The sequence below is a fragment of the Bombina bombina genome, chromosome 1 (assembly GCF_027579735.1).
Source record: "Bombina bombina isolate aBomBom1 chromosome 1, aBomBom1.pri, whole genome shotgun sequence".
NCBI lineage: Eukaryota > Metazoa > Chordata > Amphibia > Anura > Bombinatoridae > Bombina > Bombina bombina.
Window position 1 is genome coordinate 1203833729 of NC_069499.1, and position 15842 is coordinate 1203849570.

The window sequence follows — 15842 nt, forward strand, 5'->3', positions numbered from 1 at the left end:
GAAATGGATTGAGGGCCGCACCTTCATGCAGTCTTGGGGGCTGGATTTTGTCTTTTAGAAGGCTTGGTTTTATTCCAATTTGAAGATGGTTTCCAATTGTAACCAGAGGTCTTAGGGGAAGGAGTAGAATTTTGTTCCTTTTTCTGACAAAAGGAACAAAAAAACAATTAGGAGCCTTAAATTTACCCTTTTTATTATTAGGTAAAAAAAACTCCCTCCCCCCCCCCCCCCCCCAGTAATAGTGGAAATAATAGAATCCAATTGAGAACCAAATAAATTCTTACCCTGGAAAGATAGAGATGGTAATCAAGATTTAGAAACCATGTCAGAATTCCAAGATTTAAGCCATAAAGCTCTTCTGGCTAAAATAGCTAAAGACATAGATTTAACATTGATTTTAATCATGTCAAATATAGCATCACAAATTAAATGATTAGCATGTTGAAGAAGAAGAATAATGCTGTACAAATCATGATCTTCTACCTCCCGGGCTAAACTGTACAACCAAAAAGTTGAAGCAGCGGCCACATCAGCCATAGAAATAGGTCTAAGAATATAGCCAGAATACAAATATGTTCTTCTAAGATAAGATTCAATCTTCCTATCTAAAGGATTCTTAAAATAAGTACTATCTTCCATAGGAATAGTAGTACGTTTGGCAAGAGTGGAAATAGCCCCATCAACCTTAGGAACTTTTTCCAAAACTCTAAAATTAGCCACAGGTAAAGGATACGACTTCTTAAACCTAGAAGGATTGAAAGAAGAACCAGGCTTAGACTATTCTTTAGTAATCATATCAGAAACAGCATCTGGAACAGGAAAAACCTCAGGTGCAACCTTAGGAGGTTTAAACAGTATTTAAAAGTTTACTGGCTTTATTATCAAGAGAACTAGACTCTTCAATACCCAAAGTAACCAGAACTTCCTTTAATAAAGAACGAATATAATCTATCAAACAGATAGGAAGATTTGTCAATTTCAGAATCTGAATCAGGATCTTCTGAACCAGAAGAATCCTCATCAGCAGAGGATATTTCAGTATGTTGTCGATCAACACAAATTTCATCAGAATTATGAGAAGTTTTAAAAGACATTTTATGTTTATTCGAAGGCGGGATAGCAGACGGTCTTATCTATAGCTGCAGCAATATAATTCTTTACATCTGCAGGAATATCAGGTACTTTAGACGTTGAAGGTAACATTATCAGCATGCAAAATCTTATGACAGATGCTACATAATTGGGCTCAAGAAATAACATCAGTTAAATTTACAACAGACACACTTAGCTTGGTAGAACTGTGTTTAGGCAGCATGGTTTCTACAGCAACATCAGAGGCCGGATCAGATTGAGACATCTTGCAAAATGTAAAAAGAAAAAACATTTAAACAAAATATCCAAATTCCTCATAGCAGTTTCAGGAATGGGAAAAAATGCTTATACTAAAGATGCAAAAACATAAGCATCATAGCTCTTAATATGAAGAGAATCAGAAGCAATAAAGGAAGAGGGGTAGTATACAAAAAACTTTGGCGCCAAGTATGACGCAAAAAGGAAGTAAAAAAATTTGGCAGCAAAGCTATAAGGAAATGACACAACTCGCGTCATAACAAGCGCGACTTCACGCCAAAACAACTCTCGTCCAAAAAGATGCAGGAAATTACGAAACTTACGTCACCTTAGACGCAATTTCGCGCCAAAAAAATGGCATTTTGCTTCCCCGTGAGCCTAGTTTACCCGCGAAAATTTGGAAAACCAAGTCAAATTAAGAGAACTGGAACCCCAGGTAATTAAAAATTATCTTCCCAAACAAATTCCATACTGAAACTGATAGTTTGCATAAAAGGGAAATATACATAGACCTGACTCTTGGCAAATATAAGCAAATACATATAATTAATACTTTATAACAAAGTGCCAAACTTAGAGTGTCTTAAAAAAAATGATACATACTTACCAGAAGACACCCATCCACATATAGCAGACAGCCAAACCAGTACTGAAAAATATCAGCAGAGGTAATGGTATAGGAGTATAACGTCAGTCTGAAAAGGGAGGCAAGGAATTTCCCATGAGTGAAACCACTAAAGCAACAGGCAATACTCCTTTCACATCCCTCTGACAAACACTGTACTCAGAGGAATTGGGCTTCAAAATGCTTAGAAGCACACTTTACAGAAGAAAATCAAAAATCAAGCACATCTTGCTTCACCACCTTCACAGGGAGGCAAAGTTTGTAAAACTGAGGTGTGTGGTAGGAGATGTATTTATAGGCATTTTGAGGTTTGGTTAACTTTGCCCCTTCCTGGTAGGAATGTATATTCGATACGTCACTCGCTCATGGACTCTTGCCACTTACATGAAAGAAATAAAAAACTCGATAGTAGAGCACCTCTGAAATCTATAACCTCTCTCCTCAGAGGGCAATAAACTGGGGAGGGAGAGGAGGGGCTAAAGCTCTGCAAGGGTTATTGACTTCCTCCTGATAGGTTGGAATACACCCCACGTGTTTTGAAGCTATGAAGGAAAATTAGAAACGCCAAGGCCCACATAAGGTGAAAATAACTTAAAAAAAAAAAAAAAAAAAAAACATGCCTAAAATGCCTGACATAATAGTCCCCAGTCTATGATAGACCCATAAGTTAGTAGCTATTTGCCAAGCATCTGCAAACAGCCCCCACACTTACCTGATAGGCACATAAACTACAAGACTTGCCATAATCGCCTTGATGAAAGAACTAGTGCTGCCATCAAGTGCCCTTGCTAATGTATAACATTGTTACAAATTTGATGCCATATAGTGCAGACACATGCACACTCCTAAACTTACCTTCCTGCTTTTCAACCAAGGATAATAAGAAAAAGAAAATGTGAGAGAGGAAAACTGGAAAGTTGTTTAAGAACGGTATGTTCAATCTGAATCATGAAATAATTTTTTGGGGATTTGATGTCCCTTTAACTAATCCTGCCCGTGACTGCTTTATAACAGGACTAAACAATATAGCCTCTGCCTCCAATTTACCACACAACTGGACTACTTGTCCAACTGTGACAGTGGGGAGAGTTCAGGTATTAAGGGGTTAAAAGCACAGGGTTTCCAGCTACAGTATCCGAACAGGGCCTAGAAAGCTGCCACTCCCCAAAAACATATTACTCAGGGCTTTTTGGGCTATACCTAACCTATATCTACAGTTAACTCCTCCCAAAAAACAATATCAAATACAAACTATTTTGGTATTCTTAAACTAAGTAAGTTGTGAATTCAGTTAGAGAACAAAGACATAATTATATTTTAATCTGAAAAAGGTTTGCAGTGCATTAAAAAAGTAATACATAAAATTAGAGTTATAACCATATTTAATATTGCTAGCTAGGTAGTGATTGTTCAGAGACTGGAGTCACTCCTCAAGTCTCCTCTATACTGGGATCTAGGTGTAAAAAGAATTGGTGTGAAATTGAGAGACACTGAGACCAAAGTATTCACTTTGAAGCAGCTAGAAAAACTGTGGTATCTCTGATCAAAGTTAAAACATTTGGTTACTTCTACCTTTGAATGACATTGAGCTCTGCTTTAGTTTGCGCATCAGATTGATTTAAGCGAATTTTAAGCAGTTGATGTGCTAAATGGCACAAGTACAGACACCAGTGTTCTTTAATATAGTTTTCTACTTACCACTGTGAATTTTCTCGTGCCGTTGTAGCAAATACTTTTGAATGAAACTCATGTTGCACTGACTGCACTGAAAAGGTCTTTCACCTAAGGAGACAAATATAATTGGAAGGCTTTGTAGGTTGAGCAAAAAGTATATAAAAAGGAAACTGCATCAGCCTTTCAGGTTATATGGATCATCATCTTTTTCCCCCAGTTATAATTCAAATGGAGTGAGATGATTCTACACACAACACTGCAGGCTTTTACTTACAGCATTTTGTATACTGAAAAAATGCTTTAACTCAAAACTGAAATGTAAACCTGTGCATTTCAATTTAGATCACAATGCCTATTAGAAGGTGGTCAGTGAAAAACTAAAAGGGATAGAAAGATCAATATTGAAATGTGCATGGGAGCAATACAATTAGATTACATTCTTGCAAAAATGCTTGTAGTAAAAGTAATTACAGTGTTTCTGCAACATAAGGACATATATCCTGTAAGGGCCATATACCAGTATTCAAAAAACAGTCAGCGGTAGTGTGTATGACTCAAATTAAGTCTTTGCTGAAGCAATGCACACCACTGCCAGCTAACTGAGCAGGCATGGTGTTTGAATACTGGGGCACGGATTTCACAAGAAATATTGCTTATGCAGCAGAAAAACAATAACTTTTACTACAAGCCTTTTTGCTAATGGAAGTTCAGCACAAAAATACTTTTAGTTCAAACTGAATTGCACATTTTCAATTTTGTGCTCTATCCATTTCATTTTTTTTTTTCTATTTTTTTTTTTTTAATATTCAGTTCAGGCCTTTAAAAAAGGGTCAGGAAACCCCAAAATCTTCTTTCATGATTTGGATAGAACATACAATTTAAAAAAAAAAAAAACTTTCCTATTTACTTCCATTATCAAATTTGCTTAGTTCTCTTGTTATCCTTTGCTGAAGGAACAGATTACCCAACTGGCAGCAATATTAACACATCTAGTCAATCACAAAAGACAAATGTGTGCAGGCACCAATTAGCAGCAGCTCCCACTAGTGTAGGATACGTGCGTATTCTTTATCAACAAGGGATACCAAGAGAACAAAGCACATTAGAAAATAGAAGTGAAATTAAAGAGTCTTAAAGTTACATGCTGTATCGGAATCATGCAAGTTTAATTTTGACTTTCCTATCCCTTTAAAGTGATAAAACAGACTACAAAATCTCATACATCTTCTAGTGGGGAAACTAGCATTTGTTATTTATTTTTTAGAAGCTACTGCCAATACTGTTAAAGAGGAGCATTTATACTGGGATAAATCTATTACTAATTGGGTAAATTATTCACCCACAAGCAACTGCAAACGTCCTGTGGAATTCCCTTATATCAATTATGGAGAGTTACCAAGTATAACTGCTGCTTGTTCACTCTTATTACTTGCCTTTAAATTGGAACTTCAGCTTCTTCTCGGGGCTAAAGTGATCAGACAAGACCCTCACCCCCCCCAAAAAAAAAAAAAACAGGCTAAACAGGCTTTTCTCAATGCAACAAACATTTCAAAGACTGCACGTTACCCCACCTATCAATTAATCCTAGATGTTTAGCAGATTCAATCCTGCTGATGCATATCAGACTTGTAATGGAAATGCATGTGTTACATTGCATGCCTTATGTGAGTTGACAGGATTGGATCTGCTACTCGTGTAGGATTAATTGGTAGGTGGAGTAAACAACCTTTAAAATAGCAGATATGGTATATAAAAAAGTAATTTACTGTATTGAGAAAGGCCTGTATAACACTCCAAAATGTGTTTGGTTGTCCTTTGTTTTTATTATTTAGTCTTCTCTGCTTACTTTACTCTTCAAGTTGAAGCCAAGGTTCCAGTTTATTAGCCAGTAACAACATGGAATGATACTGCAGCAGTTGTTATACTAGGTAAGGGAACATGCAGTTTGTGGCTGGGTAATTTACCTAATCAGGAATTAAATTTAGCCCAGTATAAACACTCCTATGTATGCCGATTTGTTTATTTACTTAAACATTAAAATAGAAACCGAATGGAAAAAAAAAGAAAAGGTAACCAAACAAACTTTACCTTATTTTTTTTACATAGTGCACATGGAAATAATTTTTAGTTACCTGCTAAGAAACCATGATTGCTTATTGTGATTATTATTATGTACATTAAAGTGTATTACTTTATTTCCCTACTTATGGTTGGGTCTTATAACCAACCCAGACTGTACTTGGACAGCCTGAATTGCTGCTTCTCTTCTATTCGTTTGGTTACATCATAGAATATAGTAACTAAAGCTCAGCTGTATTGAAATCATACATCTCTGTCACAAGGGACCAAAATACCTGTATGAATGAGCACATGTCTGCGTAGATGATAGGAACTTCTAAAAGCAGCACTGCAGTGTTCACATATATGAGGTTTCTGATTTGGAGACAGACTAGCAGCTTCACCATCCACACCTAAGGACTGGAAAGAAAAAGAAAAAAACATTTTTGCATCTGTCCTGGTAGTGGATTGTTTTAGAGTACGATTAGCAGCTGCCTATAATTGTTCTGCATAAACTAGCATTCAGCTCTATAAAGGGACAGTAAATATATATATCAAATTATGCTTACCTGATAACTTAATTTCCTTCTGTATGAGGAGAGTCCACTGCATCATTCCTTACTGTTGGGAAATACTGAACCTGGCCACCAGGAGGAGGCAAAGACACCCCAGCCAAATGCTTAAATACTCCCCCTACTTCCCTCATATTCCAGTCATTCTGCCAAGGGAAAAAGGAACAGTGGGAGAAATATCAGGGTATAAATGGTCCCGGAAGATAAAACCAAATTTTGGTCCGCCCATCGGAGTATACGGGCAGGGGCAGTGGACTCTCCTCATACAGAAGGAAATTCAATTATTGGGTAAGTATATTTTATGTTTTCCTTCTTAATATGAGGAGAGTCCACAGCATCATTCCTTACTGTTGGGAAGACTGTACCCAAGCTCTAGAGGACATTGAATGATAACGGGAGGGGTAAAAGGCGGACCCTATTCCAAGGGCACCACAGCCTGCAAAACCTCTCTCCCAAAAGCTGCTTCCGCAGAAGCAAAAACGTTAAATTTGTAGAACTTTGAAAAAGTATGTAAGGAGGACCAGGTAGCCGCCTTACAAATCTGATCAATAGAGGCCTCGTTCTTAAAGGCCCAAGAGGAAGCCACCGCTCTAGTGGAATGAGCCGTAATCCTCTGAGGAGGTCTAAGTCCTGCTGACTCATAAGCTAAGCATATAACACTCCTCAACCAAAAAGATAAGGAAGTCAAAGACCCTTACGCTTCCCAGAGTAGATAACAAACGAGGAAGAAGTTTGTCTAAAATCCTTAGTAGCGTGAAGATAAAACTTCAAAGCTCGAACCACATCCAGATTATGAAGTAAACGTTCCTTCGCAGAATGAGGATTAGGACATAAGGAAGGAACCACATTCTCCAGATTTATGTTACGATCACACACCACCTTAGGAAGAAAACCCAAGCAGGTAAGTAAAACATAATTTATGCTTACCTGATAAATTTATTTCTCTTGTAGTGTATCCAGTCCACGGATCATCCATTACTTATGGGATATTAACTCCTCCCCAACAGGAAGTGCAAGAGGATTCACCCAGCAGAGCTGCTATATAGCTCCTCCCCTAACTGCCATTACCAGTCATTCGACCGAAAACATGCAGAGAAAGGAAAACCATAGGGTGCAGTGGTGACACTAGTTTAATGGAAAAATTACCTGCCTTAAAGTGACAGGGCGGGCCGTGGACTGGATACACTACAAGAGAAATAAATTTATCAGGTAAGCATAAATTATGTTTTCTCTTGTTAAGTGTATCCAGTCCACGGATCATCCATTACTTATGGGATACCAATACCAAAGCTAAAGTACACGGATGACGGGAGGGACAGGCAGGCTCTTTATACGGAAGGAACCACTGCCTGAAGAACCTTTCTCCCAAAAACAGCCTCCGAAGAAGCAAAAGTGTCAAATTTGTAAAATTTGGAAAAAGTATGAAGAGAAGACCAAGTTGCAGCCTTGCAAGTCTGTTCAACAGAAGCCTCATTCTTAAAGGCCCAAGTGGAAGCCACAGCTCTAGTAGAATGTGCTGTAATTCTTTCAGGAGGCTGCTGTCCAGCAGTCTCATAGGCTAACCGTATTATGCTACGAAGCCAAAAGGAGAGAGAGGTAGCCGAAGCTTTTTGACCTCTCCTCTGACCAGAATAAACGACAAACAGGGAAGACGTTTGTCGAAAATCCTTAGTTGCCTGTAGATAAAATTTCAGGGCACGGACTACATCTAGATTGTGTAGCAGACGTTCCTTTTTCGAAGAAGGATTAGGACACAAAGATGGAACCACAATCTCTTGATTGATATTCCTGTTAGTGACCACCTTAGGTAGGAACCCAGGTTTAGTACGCAGAACTACCTTGTCTGAATGAAAAATCAGATAAGGAGAATCACAATGTAAGGCAGATAACTCAGAGACTCTTCGAGCCGAGGAAATCGCCATTAAAAACAGAACTTTCCAAGATAACAACTTGATATCAATGGAATGAAGGGGTTCAAACGGAACCCAATGTAAAACATTAAGAACTAAGTTCAAACTCCATGGTGGAGCAACAGTTTTAAACACAGGCTTGATCCTAGCTAAAGCCTGACAAAAAGCTTGAACGTCCGGAACTTCTGACAGACGTTTGTGTAAAAGAATGGACAGAGCTGAAATCTGTCCCTTTAAGGAACTAGCGGATAAACCCTTTTCTAAACCTTCTTGTAGAAAAGACAATATCCTCGGAATCCTAACCTTACTCCATGAGTAACTCTTGGATTCGCACCAATATAAGTATTTGCGCCATATCTTATGGTAAATCTTTCTGGTAACAGGCTTCCTAGCCTGTATTAAGGTATCAATAACTGACTCAGAAAAACCACGTTTTGATAAAATCAAGCGTTCAATTTCCAAGCAGTCAGCTTCAGAGAAATTAGATTTTGATGTTTGAAGGGACCCTGGATCAGAAGGTCCTGTTTCAGAGGTAGCGACCAAGGTGGACAGGATGACATGTCCACTAGATCTGCATACCAAGTCCTGCGTGGCCATGCAGGCGCTATTAGAATCACTCATGCTCTCTCCTGTTTGATTCTGGCAATCAATCGAGGAAGCATCGGGAAGGGTGGAAACACATAAGCCATCCCGAAGGTCCAAGGTGCTGTCAAAGCATCTATCAGAACCGCTCCCGGATCCCTGGATCTGGACCCGTAACGAGGAAGCTTGGCGTTCTGTCGAGACTCCATGAGATCTATCTCTGGTTTGCCCCAACGTCGAAGTATTTGGGCAAAGACCTCCGGATGAAGTTCCCACTCCCCCGGATGAAAAGTCTGACGACTTAAGAAATCCGCCTCCCAGTTCTCCACTCCCGGGATGTGGATTGCTGACAGGTGGCAAGAGTGAGACTCTGCCCAGCGAATTATCTTTGATACTTCCATCATTGCTAGGGAGCTTCTTGTCCCTCCCTGATGGTTGATGTAAGCTACAGTCGTGATGTTGTCCGACTGAAACCTGATGAACCCCCGAGTTGTTAACTGGGGCCAAGCCAGAAGGGCATTGAGAACTGCTCTCAATTCCAGAATGTTTATTGGTAGGAGACTCTCCTCCTGATTCCATTGTCCCTGAGCCTTCAGAGAATTCCAGACAGCGCCCCAACCTAGTAGGCTGGCGTCTGTTGTTACAATTGTCCAGTCCGGCCTGCTGAATGGCATCCCCCTGGACAGATGTGGCTGAGAAAGCCACCATAGAAGAGAATTTCTGGTCTCTTGATCCAGATTCAGAGTAGGGGACAAGTCTGAGTAATCCCCATTCCACTGACTTAGCATGCACAATTGCAGCGGTCTGAGATGTAGGCGTGCAAAGGGTACTATGTCCATTGCTGCTACCATTAAGCCGATCACCTCCATGCATTGAGCTACTGACGGGTGTTGAATGGAATGAAGGACACGGCATGCATTTTGAAGCTTTGTTAACCTGTCTTCTGTCAGGTAAATCTTCATTTCTACAGAATCTATAAGAGTCCCCAAGAAGGGACTCTTGTGAGTGGAAAGAGAGAACTCTTCTTTTCGTTCACCTTCCATCCATGCGACCTTAGAAATGCCAGTACTAACTCTGTATGAGACTTGGCAGTTTGAAAGCTTGAAGCTTGTATCAGAATGTCGTCTAGGTACGGAGCTACCGCAATTCCTCGCGGTCTTAGTACCGCCAGAAGAGCACCCAGAACCTTTGTGAAGATTCTCGGAGCCGTAGCCAATCCGAATGGAAGAGCTACAAACTGGTAATGCCTGTCTAGAAAGGCAAACCTTAGATACCGGTAAAGATCTTTGTGAATCGGTATGTGAAGGTAAGCATCCTTTAAATCCACTGTGGTCATGTACTGACCCTTTTGGATCATGGGTAAAATTGTCCGAATAGTTTCCATTTTGAACGATGGAACTCTTAGGAATTTGTTTAGGATCTTTAAATCCAAGATTGGCCTGAAAGTTCCCTCTTTTTTGGGAACCACAAACAGATTTGAGTAAAACCCTTGTCCTTGTTCCAACCGCGGAACCGGATGGATCACTCCCATTAATAAAAGATCTTGTACGCAGCGTAGAAACGCCGCTTTCTTTATTTGGTTTGTTGACAACCTTGACAGATGAAATCTCCCTCTTGGGGGAGAGAATTTGAAGTCTAGAAGGTATCCCTGAGATATGATCTCTAACGCCCAGGGATCCTGGACATCTCTTGTCCAAGCCTGGGCGAAGAGAGAAAGTCTGCCCCCACAAGATCCGTTCCCGGATCGGGGGCCCTCGATTCATGCTGTCTTAGGGGCAGCAGCAGGTTTCCTGGCCTGCTTGCCCTTGTTCCAGGACTGGTTAGGTCTCCAGCCTTGTCTGTAGCGAGCAACAGCTCCTTCCTGTTTTGGTGCAGAGGAAGTTGATGCTGCTCCTGCTTTGAAATTACGAAAGGAACGAAAATTAGACTGTCTAGCCTTAGGTTTGGCTCTGTCTTGAGGCAGGGCATGGCCTTTACCTCCTGTAATGTCAGCGATAATTTCTTTCAAACCGGGCCCGAATAAGGTCTGCCCTTTGAAAGGTATATTAAGCAATTTAGATTTAGAAGTAATGTCAGCTGACCAGGATTTTAGCCACAGTGCTCTGCGTGCCTGAATGGCGAATCCGGAATTCTTAGCCGTAAGTTTAATTAAATGTACTACGGCATCTGAAATAAATGAGTTGGCTAACTTAAGGGCTTTAAGCTTGTGTGTAATCTCATCTAATGGAGCTGATTCAAGTGTCTCTTCCAGAGACTCAAACCAAAATGCTGCTGTGCAGCCGTGACAGGCGCAATGCATGCAAGAGGTTGCAATATAAAACCTTGTTGAACAAACATTTTCTTAAGGTAACCCTCTAACTTTTTATCCATTGGATCTGAAAAGGCACAGCTATCCTCCACCGGGATAGTGGTACGCTTAGCTAAAGTAGAAACTGCTCCCTCCACCTTAGGGACCGTTTGCCATAAGTCCCGTGTGGTGGCGTCTATTGGAAACATCTTTCTGAATATCGGAGGGGGTGAGAACGGCACACCGGGTCTATCCCACTCCTTAGTAACAATTTCAGTAAGTCTCTTAGGTATAGGAAAAACGTCAGTACTCGCCGGTACTGCAAAATATTTATCCAACCTACACATTTTCTCTGGTATTGCAACTGTGTTACAATCATTCAGAGCCGCTAACACCTCCCCTAGTAATACACAGAGGTTTTCCAGCTTAAACTTAAAATTTGAAATATCTGAATCCAGTTTGTTTGGATCAGAACCGTCACCCGCAGAATGAAGCTCTCCGTCCTCATGTTCTGCAAATTGTGACGCAGTGTCTGACATGGCCCTAATATTATCAGCGCACTCTGTTCTCACCCCAGAGTGATCACGCTTACCTCTCAGTTCTGGTAATTTAGCCAAAACTTCAGTCATAACAGTATCTGCCATTATATCCTGTAATGTGATTTGTAATGGCCGCCCAGATGTACTCGGCGCTACAATATCACGCACCTCCCGAGCGGGAGATGCAGGTACTGACACGTGAGGCGAGTTAGTCGGCATAACTCTCCCCTCGTTGTTTGGTGAAATATGTTCAATTTGTACAGATTGACTTTTATTTAAAGTAGCATCAATACAGTTAGTACATAAATTTCTATTGGGCTCCACTTTGGCTTTAGCACATATAGCACAGATATCTTCCTCTGAATCAGACATGTTTAACACACTAGCAAATAAACTAGCAACTTGGAAATACTTTTCAAGTCATTTACTATAATATGAAAACGTACTGTGCCTATAAGAAGCACAGAAAAAAGTTATGACAGTTGAAAATTAATAAACTGAAAAGTTATAGCATCAAATCTTTGTAAAAAACACAATTTTAGCAAAGGATTGCTCCCATTAGCAAAGGATAACTAACCCTGATAGCTAACAGTGAGAGAGATCAGTAAACTGTCATAAATTAAATAAAACGACTGCCAAGTGGAAAAAAATAGTGCCCAAAACATTTTTTCACCCAGTACCTCAGAAAATTAAACGATTTTACATGCCAGCAAAAAACGTTTAACATTAATAAATTGAGTGTTATTAAAAAGCCTGTTGCTAGTCCCTGCAAATTAGGCTAAAGTTTTATGCATACAGTATAATTCCAGTGAAGTGCCAATCCCCAGAATACTGAAGTGTAAAATATACATACATGACAGCCTGATACCAGTTGCTGCTACTGCATTTAAGGCTGAGTTTACATTATATCGGTATGGCAGAATTTTCTCATCAATTCCATTGTCAGAAAATAATAAGCTGCTACATACCTCTTTGCAGATTAATCTGCCCGCTGTCCCCTGATCTGAAGTTTACCTCTCCTCAGATGGCCGAGAAACAGCAATATGATCTTAACTACTCCGGCTAAAATCATAGAAAAACTCAGGTAGATTCTTCTTCAAATTCTACCAGAGAAGGAATAACACACTCCGGTGCTATTATAAAATAACAAACTTTTGATTGAAGGTATGAAACTAAGTATAATCACCACAGTCCTCTCACACATCCTATCTATTCGTTGGGTGCAAGAGAATGACTGGGAATGGCAGTTAGGGGAGGAGCTATATAGCAGCTCTGCTGGGTGAATCCTCTTGCACTTCCTGTTGGGGAGGAGTTAATATCCCATAAGTAATGGATGATCTGTGGACTGGATACACTTAACAAGAGAAAACAGCCTTATCAGTGTGGAACACCAGATAAGGAGGCTCACATTGCAAGGCAGCCATTTCAGATAGCCAATAGAAAAAGAACCTTCCAGGACAACGACTTAATGTCAACCGAATGCATAGGCTCACATGGATCCCGTTGCAAAAATTTAAGAACAGGATTCAAACTCCAAGGAGGAGCGTTAGATCCAAACACAGGTCTGATCCTGATCAGTGCCTTAATGAAGGATTGCACGTCAGGGAGCTCCGCGAGCCTCTTGTGCAGCAAAACAGAAAGGGACAAAATCTGTCCCCTCAGGGAACTGGCAGAAAGGCCCTTCTCCAGACCGTCCTAAGAGAAAGGAAAGAATCCTGGGAGCCTTGACCTTATGCCAGGCTAAACTACACTTTTCACAACAGAATAAGTAAGCTCCCCACACCTTATGATAGATGCGACGAGTAACAGGCTTACAAGCCTGAATGAGTTTGTCAATAACCCTCTCAGAAAAACCTCTTTTGGCTAAGACTAAGTGTTCAATCTCCACGCAGTCAGCCTCAGAGAATCTAGATTTTGATGAACAGATCCCTGCAACAAGGTAACTTCCACAGAGGAGGACATCCCCACCAGATCCGCGAACCACATCCTTCTCGGCCACGATAGAGCAATTAGTATTACTGATACCTGCTCCTGCTTGATGCAGGCCACTACACGAGGGAGAAGTGATATTGGTGGAAAAATGTAAATCCAATTGAACCTCCAAGGAACTGCTAATGCATCTGTTAGCTCCGCCTGAGGATTCCTGGACTGCGACCCATATCTGAGCAGCATTGAATTGAGCCAGGACGCCATGAGATCTATCTCCGGCGCCCCCCACCTGTTGCAAAACTCCGAAAAAACCTCAGGATGGAGAGACCATTCCCCTGGATGAAAGGATTGTCTGCTGAGGAAATCCGCTTCCCAGTTGTCCACACCCGGAATGTGGATCGCTGACAGCAAGCAGTTAGGGGCCTCCGCCCACTCCAGAATCAGAGATATTTCCCTCATTGCTAGGGAGCTCCTCATTCCCCCTGATGGTTGATGTAAGCCACAGCGCTTATGTTGTCTGATTGGAATCTGATAAACTGGGACGAACCCAGAAGAAGCCAAGCCTTCAGAGCCTTGAAGATCGCATGAAGTTCCAAAAGGTTGATCAGGAGGAGAGATTCCTCAAGTCCACAGGCCCTGTGCCTTCCCGCACCCCAAACAGCTCCACATCCTGAGAGACTTGCGTCCGTAGTCGCAATCTCCCAGGATGGTGTCAAGTATGTCCCTTAGGACAGGTGATCTGAACAGAGCCACCAGGAGAGTGATTCTCTCAACCGGTTGTCCAGAGAAATCTATTGAGACAGATCCGAATGATCGCCGTTCCACTGTCTCAGCATGAACAGCTGAAGTGGTCTGAGATGGAATCTGGCAAAAGGAATGATTGTCCATGCTGGACACCATTAGACCAATCACCTCCATACACCGAGCCACAGAGGGCCTTACGGAGGTCTGGAGGGCAAGACAAGCGTTAGTTTGTAACGTCTCTGGTCTGTAAGACTATTATAATACCCAGGAAATTCACCCTGGTACAGGGAATAAGAACTCTTTTCTAACTTTATCTTCCATCCATGAGATCGAAGGGCTTTCGAATGGTCCTCTGCCGGACAGGATGGAGCTTGAACCAGAATATCGTCCAAGTATGGCGCTACTGCTATACCTCTGGTTCTGGCAACTGCAAGCAGAGCCCCTAGAACCAACGTAAAAACTCTTGGAGCAGTAGCTAGACCAAACGGAAGTGCAATAAACTGGAAGTGCTGGTACAGGAACGGAAATCTTAGGAACTTAAAGTGTTCCCTGTGTATTGGAACGTGAAGGTAAGCATCCTTCAGATCTATCGTTATGAACTGTAAAGCGAGTAAACAAAATAATTCTATCTAATTATCAGGCTCAAGGGTATGTTGTCTATTTTTATCTTCTATATACATAATCCAGGGTTCCCAGAATGATAAAAACTGATCTTTGGTAACTAGATCCGCAAAAGCACTGCTCATCTGGAAATAAAAATGAATCTTCCGTTCAACTTGGAATGTTGGTATTATGGTTTTCCAATATCTTGCTAGACTTTGTTTAACTACAGTGCATATCATGGCTACTAGTTTATATGCTTTGGTATTGAGATTTAATAATGGTTTATGCAGTAAAGCTTGAGTAGGTGTCAGATTGTTTTATCAAAAATTTTGCTCAAAAGGTCAGAAGCTTGTGACCAAATGTTAGAAAGATGGCAACAATACCACCACATATGTGAATAAGAACCTCTCTCATCACAACCTCCCAGGCAGTAGTTATGATGCTCATTTCTGTGAATTCTAGAAGGATGAAAGTACCACCTAAATGCCACCTTTAAATAATTTTCTTTTAAGTGTGCACATATTCAGAAAGAAGAAACTGATCCCAAAAAGTCATGACATTTTTCTGTTGGCCAATTAAAATCAAAGTCAGATTCCCATTTCTGCATAACTCCAGTAGTAGTATTGAACATAATGTATAAATTAGAAATAGTACCTCTTGTTCTGTGTGGTGTAAGACATATGTTCTAGGTAAGTGTCGGTGCCAGTCTTATTTGTCCCACTTACTTCAGTAACTCTAGATCTTAGCTGTAGGTAGTGAAACCAGTTTGTGAAGTTTCATCAAGAAGTGCCCGGTTTTTAAAAATACTATTAAAAACAGGGGCACTTTCATTGATGAAACTTTACACTGCACCATATTTGTATAAATACTTCCGTCTTGAAAGCCGCCCAAGTGCTTCTCCAGCCCGTCCCAAGCCTCTTCCTACGTCAGCAATGACTATTCCGGCATCCTCCAATCACGGCTTCCCCC

At 40.8% G+C, this 15842-nt stretch overlaps 1 protein-coding gene across 1 annotated transcript in view; it reads right to left on the bottom strand.

Annotated features, from left to right (window-relative positions):
• Nucleotides 1-737: 737 nt before the first annotated feature.
• LOC128647401 (zinc finger protein 281) overlaps nucleotides 738-15842 on the bottom strand; it is a 127491-nt gene continuing 112386 nt past the window's right edge. Inside the window, exons 3-4 of the mRNA XM_053700190.1 lie at nucleotides 6004-6127; nucleotides 738-3757 (exon numbers count right to left, since the gene is read on the bottom strand). Of these exons, the coding sequence (XP_053556165.1) occupies nucleotides 3666-3757; nucleotides 6004-6127 (216 nt within the window). The 3' untranslated portion in view covers nucleotides 738-3665. The remainder of the gene's footprint in view (nucleotides 3758-6003; nucleotides 6128-15842) is intronic.